At 45.8% G+C, this 14,981-nt stretch overlaps 2 protein-coding genes across 6 annotated transcripts in view; one reads left to right on the top strand and one right to left on the bottom strand.

Moving 5' to 3' along the window:
• The window catches only part of Map1b (microtubule-associated protein 1B), a 95,139-nt gene extending 88,028 nt beyond the window's left edge, over window positions 1-7,111 (top strand). For both annotated transcript variants that reach the window (NM_008634.2, XM_006517548.3), the window contains 2 exons: window positions 1,118-1,356; window positions 2,614-7,111. In NM_008634.2, the coding sequence (NP_032660.2) occupies window positions 1,118-1,356; window positions 2,614-2,769 (395 nt within the window). In that variant the 3' untranslated portion in view covers window positions 2,770-7,111. The remainder of the gene's footprint in view (window positions 1-1,117; window positions 1,357-2,613) is intronic.
• Window positions 7,112-13,012: 5,901 nt separating this feature from the next.
• The window catches only part of Mrps27 (mitochondrial ribosomal protein S27), a 70,796-nt gene continuing 68,827 nt past the window's right edge, over window positions 13,013-14,981 (bottom strand). For 3 of the 4 annotated variants that reach the window (XM_006517602.1, XM_017315495.2, XM_017315496.2), the window contains one exon: window positions 13,013-13,836. In XM_006517602.1, coding sequence (XP_006517665.1) covers window positions 13,597-13,836 — 240 coding nt within the window. In that variant the 3' untranslated portion in view covers window positions 13,013-13,596. The remainder of the gene's footprint in view (window positions 13,837-14,981) is intronic. The other variant, NM_173757.3, reaches the window with a different exon arrangement.

Below are 14,981 nucleotides of genomic sequence, written 5' to 3'. Positions count from 1 at the left end.
AGCTAAGTAGAAATGCCTGCTGGCTCCCCATTCGCCACTGATAGCCAGCAATCTCCATTCCTTAGTGATGACTTGAGACTTTTCTTTTGTTTTTGTGAGGTAGGTTCTTGCCATTTCAGAAATTATTGGCAATTATTTCCAAGCTCCAACCCCAAATTTCTTAAACATTTTTCCCCTGAAGCTCAAGACGTTAACTCAAATAGCAGTGTTTTATTTTTAAATCATTGTAGCATGAACCAATCTAAAGATACACTAGTTTGATACTTAGGTGCTGATGCAATGGTAGAAAACTATGAGAAGCCTTTGTTTCCATAATTCAACTCTTCTGTTTCTACAAGAGCAGTGTGTTTCAGACACCACCCATTGTATTGCAGAGTAAGACAGCGAGCACACTGTGGGACCAGAACCAGGGCTACCGTGAAGCTGTGTGTGCCATGCTGCACACATGACCGGAAACCCCATGCATCATTACATCTGATTTTAAATTAAGTTCAATGGGTGATCAGAAATTTCTTACTGTTGAAAAACATATTTGTCCATTCATGTTTAGTTTTTCAATTCCGTATGGCATCAGGATCCATAAGTTAAGCCTCTGTCTTATAGAGCTTTTCAAACTAAAATACACATTAGTACAAGTAGACCCTTTGGATGGAGAGTACTCTTATCTAATTCCTACATATATATATATTGGCTTTCTCGAGACAGGGTTTCTTTATATAACAGCCCCCGGCTGTCCTGGAACTCACTTCATAGACCAGCCTGTCCTCAAACTCCTAGAGATCCATATGACTCTGCTTCTCGAGTGCAGGGATTAAAGGCATGCATCACCACTACCTGGCACTAATGCCTTTAAAAAAAAACAAATCGAAGAAACTCTTTTTTCTTTTCTTCCTAAGGGGTTGTCTGCAAAGGGAAGCCAAGTCTTTTTCAGTTTCTCCTATTGAGCTGGTAAAGAAGCACGGTATAATTTCTCCTAATGTTGGAGGCCCTACATGAGGAGCCAGGGAACTGGGACTCCTACCATCCCTTTCATGTCCCAGAGACTGCAGCTGGGGATCCGTGGATGTGTCTGTGTCTTCACACTGCTATGACCCTTGCTTTGTGTTTGTTCCCAAAGGACCAGGAACCACTAAGACAGCCAAGTCGTCCACCGTGCCTCCAGGCCTCCCTGTGTATTTGGACCTGTGCTATATTCCCAACCACAGCAACAGTAAGAATGTCGATGTTGAGTTCTTCAAGAGAGTGAGGTCATCTTACTACGTGGTGAGTGGGAACGACCCTGCCGCGGAGGAGCCCAGCCGGGCTGTCCTGGATGCCTTGTTGGAAGGGAAGGCTCAGTGGGGAAGCAACATGCAGGTAAGAGCATGGGGCCATGTCTGAGGTGCATTTGAACTCATTATAGAAGTAAAGAGAAGGAAACATTGAAATAGGCGTCTTTGTCCCTGTGGATCCACATGTAGTGCCTCCTGACTGTTGCATGTGAAATATGCCAATGAAGTTTTCAACTGATGTTTTCCAGGAACCACAACCAAGCTGTAAAAATTAATTCTTTTTTCATCGAGGGGAGGAGTTGTAGCCTAGAATCTAAATCAGCTAGGAACTTGTAGTTCAAATAACAGGTCAGTTTAGCTTACAGAAGATAGCCTAAGGTGGCCTCCTTGACAGGGTCACTATCAGTAGCAGTGGAGGAGCACCGCCTTACCTAAGACAGAGTCCACACATCGGTAAAATGACCTGAAATGAATTGCTGTCCCAACCCTGCCTCTCTCCCCCCAATTCTGAGTATTGTATGTGTGAATCAAAGTTGTCCTGAGCCTGTGGAATTGCTGCTAAGGAATTATCTTACTCACTAGTAGACTAAAGCTAGGAACATGGTCACTGGCCAAGATACGTGGGATCAAGTCTCCAGGTGAAATTCCAGACTGGTGTCATTGCCTCTCCTCTCCGGATATATTCTGCTCCAGCCCCTCCGGGCTGGCTATGAACCATCCAGTCTCCATGTTCCTATTGGGCTCTGATCACTGGTTATCTGATTTGTGGGACTGCAAATCATCACCTAGCAACTTGTGCTCACATCTTCCATAAGGTTGCTTCCAAAGAATTCCACAGTGTTCACATGAGAAGTACCAAAGTCGGTACTCCCCTCCTACAGCACAGACTCTGTTTTCAGGCCAATGTGTGGGCTTCTGGGGGTTTGAGCTACAATATTAAACTTCGTGCACTAAGTGTGGAATATATAGGCTGTACAACATCTGCCCCATGTTAATGGAAACACGAGAAACAAACAGTTCTCAACACCACTTCGTTAAAAAGCCATCTGAAATTTACATGCAAGTTCCTAGGTAATTTAGATTCTAGGCTTGAACTCTTCCCTTCAATGACATCCCAAAAAATTTTTTTTAAATTAAAAAAAAAAACCTTCTAATTTTTACAGCTTGGTTGTGGTTCTTGGAAAACATCAGTTGAAAACTTCATTGGTATTTTTCTGGTAAAACGGCATTTTTTTTCCTTTTATCCCTTTCTGCTAGTGATCCAACAGACACCTTGTTCTGTTTTTACTCTGGCATCTATCCCTGCTGTCCTTTAAATATCTCCTTTTCTCCCCCTCCGTAGGTGACTCTGATTCCGACACATGACTCCGAGGTGATGAGGGAGTGGTACCAGGAGACCCACGAGAAGCAGCAGGACCTCAACATCATGGTCTTAGCAAGCAGCAGTACAGTGGTCATGCAAGACGAGTCCTTCCCCGCATGCAAGATAGAACTGTAGAGACCGCAGCCGGCCACACCACAGGATTTGAACTGTGTTTCCAGAAATTCTTGAATTTGAAACTACCTTTTCTAAAACGTCCATTCATCCAATTAAGTCACTGAACAGTTATTACCTGCCAGATGCTATACTATGTCATGGTGATGCAAGTCACTGATAGTTCTCAATTTTTGCTGACTGCTAAGGGAAGTAACCATATTCCCACAATAGATTTCGAGTTACTGCAAAATTGCCTACCCCCGTTCATCTCTGCTGAACATTCGGAAGCCATGCACTCACGCACCCAACTGACTTCTGCTAGGTATTGGCATTTATCATAGAGAGAGAAAGAGAGGGAAAGAGAGTCAGCGGGAGGGGAGGGAGAGAGGCGGGAGAGAGGGACAAAGAGACTGCAGGAGAGAGAGAGAGAGTGAGAGGGGAAGAATCAGAAAGAAAAAGAATGCAAGAGACAAAGGTAGAGAGTTCTGATGAGATGCCCAGGGAGAGAGAGTGGGCAAGATGGGGTATAGAGAAGACACCAGCAACCAGGTCTGCATTTTCTCAGACCACAGCTATTCTGTGGTCTACACAGGTGGAGTTTCCCATTTTCATCAGAGTCATCAGAAAGAGTCTTATTCTCCTAAAGCGTGTTTCTAAAGAACAAAAAGAATGAAGCCTGTTACGAGGGCATGAGCTTTTTCACGCCTTAATTCAATGCCTTTGCTATTATAAAGGCTGCACACGGCATAATGTAGCAAGTGTAGACTGGATGAGTGAGTGGTTTGCGCCCCATTCAGAACTCTCAGACTTTTCGAACACGTGAGTAGGTTGATCTAAGGCATGCTCCCAGCATTTGTCTACCCAAGTCCACACCAAGTCAAGCTGCATGCAGCAACACCCAAGTCCACCCCGGTTAACTGAAGCAAATACCAAAGCAGGTGGGAGTACACATGGGAGACATTTTGCCTTAGGAAGTGACTTGAATGTACAAAGACACCTGATGCACTTATTTTTTAATGTGAGACAGCAAGTTTTTAAACCATCCATGTAGGATTGTAGATACTCCAGGGAAAGGAGCGTGTGGGGAGGGAAGGTACCAGAAGCTCATCTGATTGGCCCAACGGTTTAGTGCAGAGTCATGCTTGGTGAACATCACCACTTCTGATGTACCCGTGGCCACTCAACCAAATCCGTTGCACCTTTCGTAGCTTCTTTAATTCTTCAAGTTCAAGACCGGAATGGCTTCTTTGATCAGAACCAGGAAAACAGTGAATCTTATGGTGGAAGAGCTCTCAGCAAGTGTACAGCATCTGCCTTCCTTTGTCTTGCATTGGCTATTTTAATTTTCCATTAATTTCAACACATGGGAACACATGTACAGAAGATTTTTTTTTTTTTTTTTTTTTTTTTTAGCTACTCGAGAACTTTTCATAGATGAACTTTTTAACAAATGTTTTCATTTACAGGAAAACGCAAAGAAAATTTTGAAACGATGGTCTTTCTTTTTAATTATTATTTTAAGTGTTTTTTGTAAGACAAAAATTGAAGTTTTTTTAAGGTTCTGGCAAGATTTGAAGTCTGATATTGAAGTCATGATATTTATTTTTAAAAACCTGTCACTACCAGAAACGGTGGTACCTCCTGCCCTTTGACTCTCATACCGTGAAAGTTGAGTCCGTGCTGTTTGAGAGTGGGTAGGTGGCGGGGTAGGCTACTGTCCGGGGCATCACCCAGTGCTATCCCCTCCTCCTTTCAAGATTATTCACCATGAGGTAAAAGAGCCAAGTTCAGAAGTACCCTAGCACCCAGTTTGCTTGGGTTGGTTTTTTGTTTTTGTTTTTCCTGGAAAACATTCAGTGAGAGAAGTAATAGATTGAAAACAAATGAATTCTCAACTTCTATGTTGACCATGTAGAGAGTTCAGACATAATGTCTGTCGATGTCATCACTGAACCACAGACTTGCGCCGCCAGATCGCGAGGAAAACTGTCGCCAAGTTTCAAGTGGCAGATTCACGTCCCAGGGTTCAGAGGTGGCAAACTTCTCAGTGGCAGCTGTGCTCGGTCATGCTACGTTTCCTGCAGACTCTTAAGATCTACGGGGTAGTGAACAATGACCTCATTTTATTTTCTATGTTAGTTATTTATTTCAAAATTTACATTTTAGTTTATTTTCGTCTGTAAAGCGTATGTTTCGCACTGCTCTTTTACTCTGAGGGTTTAAACAATATTTCTCCAGGGGTTTCCTCACTGAGAACCCATGCAGTCTACTTAATGCTGTGAATCACATTTTCCAAATGTTTAATTTTTTAAAGAAAATTAATATTCTATTTTTGTTAGGTGTCTCTAGGAATGCAGCTTTTTTATTTATTATCCTGTTTCTTTCAAAACCCGTAACAGTGACACGTTAAAGGTACAAAACTGTCCTATCTGATGGAAAAGTCATCCTGATGAAAACAGAGTTCGTTGCCTGTAAGCCCACTTGCTTCTCACTTCATCAGACAAGCTCAATACACACAAGATAGTAATTTAATGGGAGCTGTTAGGCTGGTCCACACGTGAAGAGAAACAATTTCTAGCCTTCTTGCCAAATCCAGACCTCTGGTTGACTTTTCTTTCATAGAAGATGGAGTTATCTTCCAGTTTTCCAACTTAAATTTATTTAGCCTTTATATTATTTTGTTTTAATATATATATATAAATACCTTAGAAGAGCCATAGCCAGCCTTCAGTTATAACCACTCGACCCCCATACCTCTTATTGTTTCTACAGAATCTAATGGGGAAAAATGCTTCACAAAACTGTCACTGATCCATTGGCTCTGATTCCTACACAATCTGGCAGGCACCCTCCTGCACCCCTGTCCTCAGTGATGGCCACGGAGCCGAGCCGAGGACACCAGGGTGAAGTACATTTGCTTTACAAGGGGCTCCTGACCTCCCAGGCACCTCTCCTACCTGTGTGGCTAATCTGATCTTGCTAGTTCCATACATACACAATTAGTTTAGAGGTAGCCACCACAATGGGACCGTGTACATTTGTGGTGAAAGCTAAAAACCGACACAGACTTCTAGAAGATTTGTGCATACGATTCTTAATCCAATTGTATAGATTGAATATTTGAGTGGAAGGCATTTCCACCCTGTTTAAATGATGGAATTCTATTGAGCTAGCACTCCTGATCATGACCTTTTTAGTAGTATTTGTAAACAAAATTCTACAGAGACTAAATCTTAGCGATAATCCTCCATTTCAATTTTAACCAATTCTGTCCTCTTTTTCCAAACCCCGAACCCCATGCATGCTTTCTCAGTCTTGTGATGGGACTGGACACAGTGACCGACCCCTCGCCCAAACACCATTTTCCATGGAATTCAAAAGAAAATTTTTTTCCCTTAACGTTACATATCATAGTGAATGGTTTCCCCAGTGTATATGAATGTTTTAAGTGTTTCCAATAGCTTATGAAATTTAGGAGCTTTCTAATACTCGTTTTATAAATTTAATCATTTGCTAATGGAAATTTTACCACCTCCCACTTCTGTTACAAATCTTAGCTCCCGGAGCGGCGCTACAATTCCAGAGTTGTTCTGCTCACCCCCCTCTGTCATTTGTCACAGGAGGTCCCTGCTTGGCAATGACATTTGTGAGTTAGGATAATGACTTTCCTTCTCTTCTTTTTTTCCTTTCGTACTTAAGATTTAGGAGAAAAAGATTCTGTTTCCACCTGAGAGGAACTGTAAGCTTTTATCATTTAACCAGCTGAACACCACACCAAAAGCAGCCTACGGATGAGCACCGCTTTGGTAGCAATTAGGTTTTATTCACCTGGTATTAAAACTATTCACTATTTCAAAACAAAAACAAAAACCGAGACTTTATGAATTCATTTCAAGGCAGCATCAAAAAACTGAAAAGGAAGGAAAACAACAACAGCTAATAATCGGCTTCTCCGCACGTGTGGAGCTCCGGAGAAACAGGCGCCCCGGAGAAGTGGCTCTGCTCAGCCGCCCGCCCACGCCGCGCCGCCGGTCCTTGCTTTCCCGCATGCGCCCGCCCGCGGCAACGTGCAGTCCTACGTCCGGCTGCGGAGAAGTCCACTCTCTCTCTTGTTATGAATGGTGTTTGTGTCGGTCTGCAGCTGTGTATGGTATTATGTCTTATAATCCTGCATCACTTCCATCCTATCCAGTCATATCTAATGTAGAAAAATTAGTTTCCAGTGAAAGTAATATGTAGTGCTTTTATGATATTTGTGTGCAATATCCCCTCTTCTATCAAGGATATTTGATGTAAAGGAAAAACAAACAAACAAACAACAGAAACTCAGTTCCACAATAAAATACAAAGTGGCAAAAGTTCACTCATGTGTTGAGACATCTTTGGCTTCCTTGTCATTTGGACTTTGCCTCCAGGATCAGGCGTTTCATTGGTGGGCTCCCTGGCTTTATTTGGGTGATCAGTCAAGAGGGCCCCAGCTGATTTTTGCAACTTATTTTCGGTGTCTTTTAATAGTCAAGCCAATAGCTCCTCAGGGGAAGGACTTGGTGCCCACAAGAAGGAGACTTCTGAACACAATTTTTGTAATTAAGTGGGCATTTGATGGCTGGTGGACCACACCCTGGGAGGCACCCATCCCAGCAGTGACCCAGGTCACTGCCAGGTGGTGGTGGTGGCTCACGCCTTTAATCCCAGCACTTGGGAGGCAGAGGCAGGCAGATTTCTAAATTCAAGGTCAGCCTGGTCCACAGAGTGAGTGCCAGGACCATCAGGGCTAAACAGAGAAACCCCGTCTCGAAAAAACAAAAAAAAAAAAAAAACCAAAAAAAAAAACCAAAAAAAAACCAAAAAAAAACCAAAAAAAACAAAACCTTCACGTGCTTCTTTGATGATTAATATTTTGAACTCTGGAGATGAAGGGGCCGGGGGAGCAAGTGCTTTTCTACCATTAGGGAACCAAAAGACAGTTTCTGTTTATAAATCTTATATAAATTTTCTCCACAGCCCTTGATTCATCATTTAAATCTCATAATGGAATTTATTTCCAGATGGGTTTGACAAGAATAAACTCCCTGTTTTCTGAACATGTCAAGGACAGATCTGGAATCTAATGTGTGTACTCACTCTCCGTAAACACGTGGCATTAGTAATGATCTTGCTTGAAGTAATTATTTAAACAGACATTTTATTGACATGGTCTGAGGAGTATTGCTTTTTTTTTTTTTTTTAACTTCCTCAATATTGCACAGGTAGAAGCATCTTGAGGCCGTAAGCGAGGGCCAAATCAGAGTGGGGAAAGGTTGCCTTTGAATCCAGAAGTTGCTAGACTACAAGGCAAGCGTCTAGCTATTCGTTTATTAAGCTGGATTTCGCTGTTTATCATTATCAGTTCACACTCACATTACATTTTCTGCTGCTATGATTCACTAAATCTGAAGCTGAGCCCCCTCAGACATGAGTTAGCTCTTCTCAGCCACACCTAGCATGGATATTGGGTGCCCACAGCATCCCCGTCTGTCCCCTGACTCCTGTGGTCATACAGAGGCATCTTCATTTGGGAACTCCAGACTTCTAGCCCAGTTATACTCAAAACATTTGTACATGTCATCATTTGCCCATTTCCCAGAGGAACTGCGTTCAGAAAGACGAATGATATCCCTGCCATTGTGTATTTTATAAGCAGATTCAGTCAGAAAAGAAAACCCACACTGCTCTCCCAGTTTAATCTCATCACATCAGGAAGTCCCTTGGGTACCCTGGCCATAGGTCTTAGCCAGGGGTTCTATGGGGTAGTATGTTCTCCCGAGCCCTCTGAGATGTTTAACAGCATCCCTGACCTCTCTTCAGGAGATCCCAATAGCAGCTCCCCTCAGCTGAGTCTCAAAAATACCAACAAACATTACTGAAAGTGCTCTGGAAGGAAACTATTCCTGGCAGATAAGCACAGCCTTGGTTTTACCCCAGGCTTCCGTAGACAGCTGCAACTGGTGACAGACGGGTCCCAATCTCACTGCCAGGGCTATTGGTTGGTTATATAGTATGCCAGGAGCAGTCACCAGTGAAGAAATGGGGTTCACACACATGTTCTTGACTGCTATGCCCCTTGGTGAAAGCCCAGGTGTGCAATAGACTCCTGGAGGGTCCCCAGCGGACTGAGCCTGCCCTGCCCCCACATAATTGAGCATTCCCAGTTGGTTTTCCCTAGTTCCCTGTTGAACTTTCCCCCTATCATCTGCCTTCTTGGGGGTCACTTCAACGGAGTCTTTGCCTTCTATCCTGCTTGTATGTGTGCACGCGCACGCAAGTGTGTACGTGTGTGTGCATCCCTGCGAGTCTGTCCTGCCAGATGTGATCCAACTTGACTCCGGCCCTCCAGCCCGCTGAGGTGGCCTCAATACTTCCTCAGCACTTTCTCACGATCTCCTTTTCTTGCCTGTGTGAAGCACACGTTCTTAGGGATTACATACAGCAATGCTTGTGAAGGGTTTAATATGCCACTTGCCTATGAACGATCGATAAATATGTTTGCTGGGCATGTCGGTGCAGGTTTCTGGCTTTTTCACCTCCTAGTTGTCTGCTTGGAGACAGATAAGTAGGATACAAATGAGTCAGTGATAACTCTGACATGCTCTCCCTTTCTGTAAGACACCTATCTGACAAATTTCACTCGGTCTGAATCACCCACAGAGGTTTCCTTGTGGGCTCTCTTGGGAGAACGATGCAGCTCAGTCCCCAGACTTTCAGTCTTAGAGCAAATGCTCCTCAGTAAATAAATACAAGCGCTTTCCTCGCAGTGATGGCCATTCTCTGGTTACAGTGGTTGAAAAGGTAAGAGCTCCTGTCTTCATGGAGTTTAAGGTCCGGTGCCACTGATAAGTTCAGGGAATCCATGCAGAATAAAATGGGGAGGGGTTAACACTCCAAGGGCGTGGCAAACTTGCCCTGAGGATGGTTCATAAGAACCTAGAGGAACGAGGGTGGGGCCCTGGGCTCAATCCCATGGCAGTGGGGAGCAGGGTAAGGAGGGAATCAAAACGAATATTCTCTTTTTCTCAGTGACTCCATTTGGTTCAGAATGGTACCCATTTCTCTGGAGTCCTGTGCACTGAGCCATCTCTCCAGCCGCCTGCCCCCAACCTAAGTTATTTGAAAGCAGCATCTGTATTACTCACTTCTGCCCATTAGAAAGCATTTAGCATCGCGCACTGCCTACAGGGCCTGCTGAACAAATAACTGTGCACACAATATGTGTGAGGCAGACCGTGAGTTCATCGGATGGTGGTGGGTGGGGCCAAGTGGAGAAGCTCACCAAGAAGTAACTTTCTGTAGTTGAAGAAACACCAGTTTGTCCCGTGGACTAGTAAGGCGAGAGGATGAGCTAGATTAGTGATAGGATGGAGGGGATTTGAGTCAGACGTCAGACCTAGATGGATGAAGTCAATAGGGATGATGCCAGGGAGGAATGGGAAATGGAACTCTCCGTGATCCCAGAAGCATTCGCAAGTGTGGACGCAGGCTTCAAATGGGTCCTCCTTGCCAAGGAGGAAGAGGATAGAAAGGCATCACTGGAGAGAGGGGAGATGCGTAGGGCACTGTGAGGGATCTGGAAGGGAGAGCACGGCTATGTGCTGTGGCCTCATTTTCCTGACAAAGCAGGAGGCATCTCCGAAGTTCTCAGAGCGAAAGGGTGGTGAGGCTGCTAAGGGCAAAATGAGTCTGTAGCTAGCCACAATGACCAATGAGTTCAGAGGATAGCCATAACTGTGAAGAGGAATTCAGTTAGCGTCAAATTATTACTCCGCACACTGACACCAGCTCCAAAGCAAACAAACAAACAAACAAAAACCCCAATTATTTCAGTTACTCCCAAGGCTACTGTTAAAAGAACCCAAAATTGAGGGGCTTAAAAGTTGACAAAATATTCGGGAGGCTTGATGTCTAAAGTCCAGTCAGGGTAGGACTGAGCCGTCTGAAGCCTCATTTCCAGGAGAAACTCCCCCATTGCCTCTTCCATCCTCCGAGGTTGGTGGGCCTCCTACAGCTTGTGGCTGCTCCACTTACCATAGTCACCCTATCCCTTCCATCTGTGCTCTTGTCTCTGCATTCACAGTGCCCTCTTTAAAGAGCACTAGTCTTGGTGGATTAGTAATCTCATTTTAATTCGATACCCTCCACAAAAGACCTCATTCCCAACTAAGGCCAGATTCTAAGGGCTAGGGCCTCAGTAGATCATTTTTAAGGGGTACAATTAAAACTGTTCCAGTTGTAGGCTCATGGATGCTAAGTAGACCCGAATAAAGCGAGAAGGAAGAATGCTAACACGAACACTAGGGTTCTCCTGGGCCACTGTGGAGTCTAGGTTGCGGGAAAGTCAGGAAGGATCCAGATTCTGAAGCCCAAGTTTGGGTGACAGGGTCTAAACGAAGGGGTGGTAGGTGGGAGGAGCAGGGGATAAACTGCTCCAACGGGGGTCATGGCATGAGATAAAAGCAGAGAGAGGCATTGCAGTTCGAGAACCTCAAACAATCACAGGCTGAGACATCCGTGGAAGAGACAAGAGGACAGCTATAGCCAGAAGCCTCAGTTGTTTGGTTTAGGAGATAGGTGCATGGGTAAGGGATAAGAGACTGGAAAGCCGGGAGGGGGGGGGGGCACTGTCACAGAAGAATCTAAGGAGGGGCGGTTTGCAAGCTCCAGCCAGGTCAGGAATCAGGATAGGAATGCTGCTTTGAGCAAGGATTGAACTGCAAGGGGTGGGGGGTAGGGGGTGGGGGTGGGGTCCAAGGGAAGAAGGACAAAGGCAAAATTAAGAGCCAAAGAATAAACAAGATGGCTCAACAACGATATTCATTCTTGGTCATCCCTGGATTGATCTTGGATCTATAACAGAGAAAACCCTGCCTCTGATAAACCTGAATGCCAGTCCTGACTTGTGGCGATGACCTGTACTCATCAATGCTGCCAGCCTGGAAGACGCTGGCTGAGGTTATACCTGGAGGACACAGTGCAGGCTGGGGCAGCCGCAGCCAAGCTCGGGTGAGGTCATGGGATGACGGCACTCCCTCAAGATGCTGCCATACCGCCCGTCTGTGAGGACTGAGTAAAGACTGTCACTACTGCTTGTCCTACTCTGATAGAGGAGGGCTAAAAGCCCCAAACAGTAAAGACAATGACGGCAAGACTCTCTCCCTCCTTTTCCCCAAAGAGAAATGTTCTGGGATCATTTTGGTGTCTTTCTTTGCACAGGTTCTGATAAAAAGATACAATCTTGAATAAAGATGTACCCTGGTACTTAAAGGCAACATTACACGGCAGGCCAAAGCCCCCTGACCCTTCTCCAGAGAGCTTTCCAGGAATATTCATATCCCATCTTCTGACAGTTTGCACTGAGTTCTATCACCTACACACTTGTTCCAAAGACAGAGATAAAAACAATAAATCTTACAAGTTAATGGGAGACCAAGATAGGAAAAATAGACCTTGCAGGTCAACAGTTGTTTGCAGTTAAGAAGTTTCCGTTTGTCCTACGTCTGTCTGTCCCATCCGCTCCAGATGTGCTTGATCACATGTGGGTGGGATGTATGGGGGCAGGAAGTATGTCAGGATGTATGCTTGTCCCTGATTGGACCTGATGGGAAATGCCTTATGGGTATGCCTTTATATGCCTCGGTAAAATGTGACTAGCTATCTTCTAGGAACTCTGGAATGGTTCTGGCCAGAGCCCATCATCTTGGCTAGTATTTAATTAAAAATTACTTCAGATTTGGCTCAAAAATTGTGGACTTGGTATTTCTCTCGCAGTTCTCAGGTTTAACACCATCCCCCTCTTCGTTTTCTCCCTTCATAGAAATGTCTGCTCTAAAGTTGCCCTGTGTGTGCACACGCATACCAAAGGCTCATTTACAAATCTGACAATGTGTGGAAAGTTACCCTGATATGCTGAAGTCAGAGCATAAGGGTTTCACTCCTAGGGCCAAGTTTCTCCCCAAAAGCTTTTACATTATGTGTCACTGTGGATCCCTGTAATCAGAAATCTAGGGAGCTTGTGGTCTGGAGACCTTCTGTGCTGGACTTCTCCCAAAGGGAGAAGGGGAGGGCAGGGCATGATGGGAAAGAGGTAGTGGGGCTGTGTGAATACACAAGGCCAGATCACCAGGGTATTTGTTTTGCACTAGTGAGGGGGACTATGGTCACAGGGTCTCAGGTGTAAGGGTTCTTGAGGTGACTGGCCAAGGAATGCCACAAAATCACACCACACAACAGCCCACATGGGTAGGATTTATTGGGGAGGCAGGTATACAAAAGGCTGCTTCTGAGCAGTGATGGGAAGGGGACAGACCATGAAGGTGCCAGCTATATATGGCACATATGCACAGGGAGAATATGAGACCAGTGTTAACAGTGGAAATGTGTCACACTGACAGCAGGTCATGTGGCCACTGGTGCTGAGTCCTGGAAGCGGGTGAAAGGAGCAAGCACCCGGTTCTGGAACGTGGGTGGTTCTGAGTCTACCAGCACCTGGTCATGAAGCTCGGTGCTCCATGCACATGGCCAAGGGCAGGAAATCATTCAAACACCCGTGCTGCAGAGCCGACCCTTCAGCTATAGCTTCCCGTCACGCTCACCCGATATTCCCAGTCTGCACCCAGGACTCCACTGTGTGGGGGCTTCAGCCCAACCGTTTGTCACTTAGTTCAGGGCCCTTGACATCTAGATGGGCAGACAGTGTCTTGGCATAGAGCCATCCTTGTTTTCAGGCTATGCACAGCTTCCTGTAAGAAAAGAACTGGACAGTAGCGGCGGAGCCCCATGCTGTCCTGGCTGAACACTGAGGTGGCTCACAGAACTTCAGGCTGCTTTCTCTGCCGCACTCAGCGCCTGGTACTCTTGCTTGGCCTTCTCCCTCTGTTCCTGCTCCCTCTGGATCAACTGCACCCGCTCCAGGTGCCACTCACGGAGTTTCTGCTCGTAGGTGGCCAGGTCCTCGGCCTCACAGGCGGGGAGTTTTTCTTTTACAAGCTGGGTGGTCAGAGTCAAAAGACTTTCAGACTCAACTCTGTTCAGCTCCTGCAGTTTAGACCGAGAGGCCTGTTGGAAGCAAAGGGAAATCGAAAGGTAAGGGACAGGCAGGAGAAAGGAGGACAGTGAGAAGCAACTGAGTCCTCCGCTAACAGCCGCTCCATCTGCTTGCAGGAAGGTGCCCTGCATCTGTCCTGCAGGGGCAGCTGCCTCTCGCTGGGCTCTCCTGCTCAGCTGTTAAACCAAGGTGTGAGCAGTGCAGCCAGGCACACGACATCACCCCAGGGAGCAGTGCAGCCCCGCACACGACATCACCCCACCTTGGCACACACAGTGCAGCTGCACCTCCTGTACTTCCGGCTTCACGGTCATTCAGTTCTTATTTGAGCCACGAGGTCTCCACTTAGGCCTGCTCCTAACTGAGCAGTGAGAATGCCACTGGACAAGATGGTGGAGGATAGGAAGTTCGGAAGTCCCGTCTTTTCATTTAAGTGACTTCCCCTGGTTCCTTTCAACAGATGGAAATCATTGCAGGGATTTCTCACTAATGCTAAACAGCTTTCCAGAGTGCCTGAGCACTGTAGGCCTCCACCTGCTGTGCTCCCCCACAGGTCAGCCCTTCCCTCCTGCCTGCTTACAGCTCCGTCTGAGAGGGCAGCCTGGTAGGGTCAGTGTAGCAGCCCAGAGACTTACTAAAAGCATTAATCAATTTAAGTGCTTCTAGACACAGATCACCAGAGAGTGACATTTAGGACCCCAGCTGCAGCTGAGAGTCACATGTGCTCGCACCCCGAGGTGACTTAGCGTACAGCATAGGATCTGGCAGAACGGCAAAGGGGGCCAGACCGATGGGATCTAAGGAGCAGACTAATTATAAAAACAGACCCAAACAGATGACCTCAGACTAATGAAAAGCAGGCAACAGGAAGAAAATGTAAACTGAAAACCATTTCTTCCTAACATAATTTTCCAGGTAGTCTGAGGCCAAAGAGAAAGCCAGGAAATCTCAACTGTGAGGAGGTTGGCTTTGTCCAAATCCCAGCTCACTGCTGGGTCACATAAGCCGAGACTCTCCCGCCCAGGCCTCCTGTGAGGATAAAGGAAATGGGGGAGGGGGCTTACAGCTGCTAACATAGCTAAGGTCACAGATGGCAGGCTACAAACATGTGTTTCTGTTCTTTCTTGGATGCTCAGACAGTGTCCCATGGCAGTAA

Source organism: Mus musculus, chromosome 13 (genome assembly GCF_000001635.26).
Source record: "Mus musculus strain C57BL/6J chromosome 13, GRCm38.p6 C57BL/6J".
NCBI lineage: Eukaryota > Metazoa > Chordata > Mammalia > Rodentia > Muridae > Mus > Mus musculus.
This window is presented reverse-complemented; position numbering and strand designations above follow the sequence as displayed.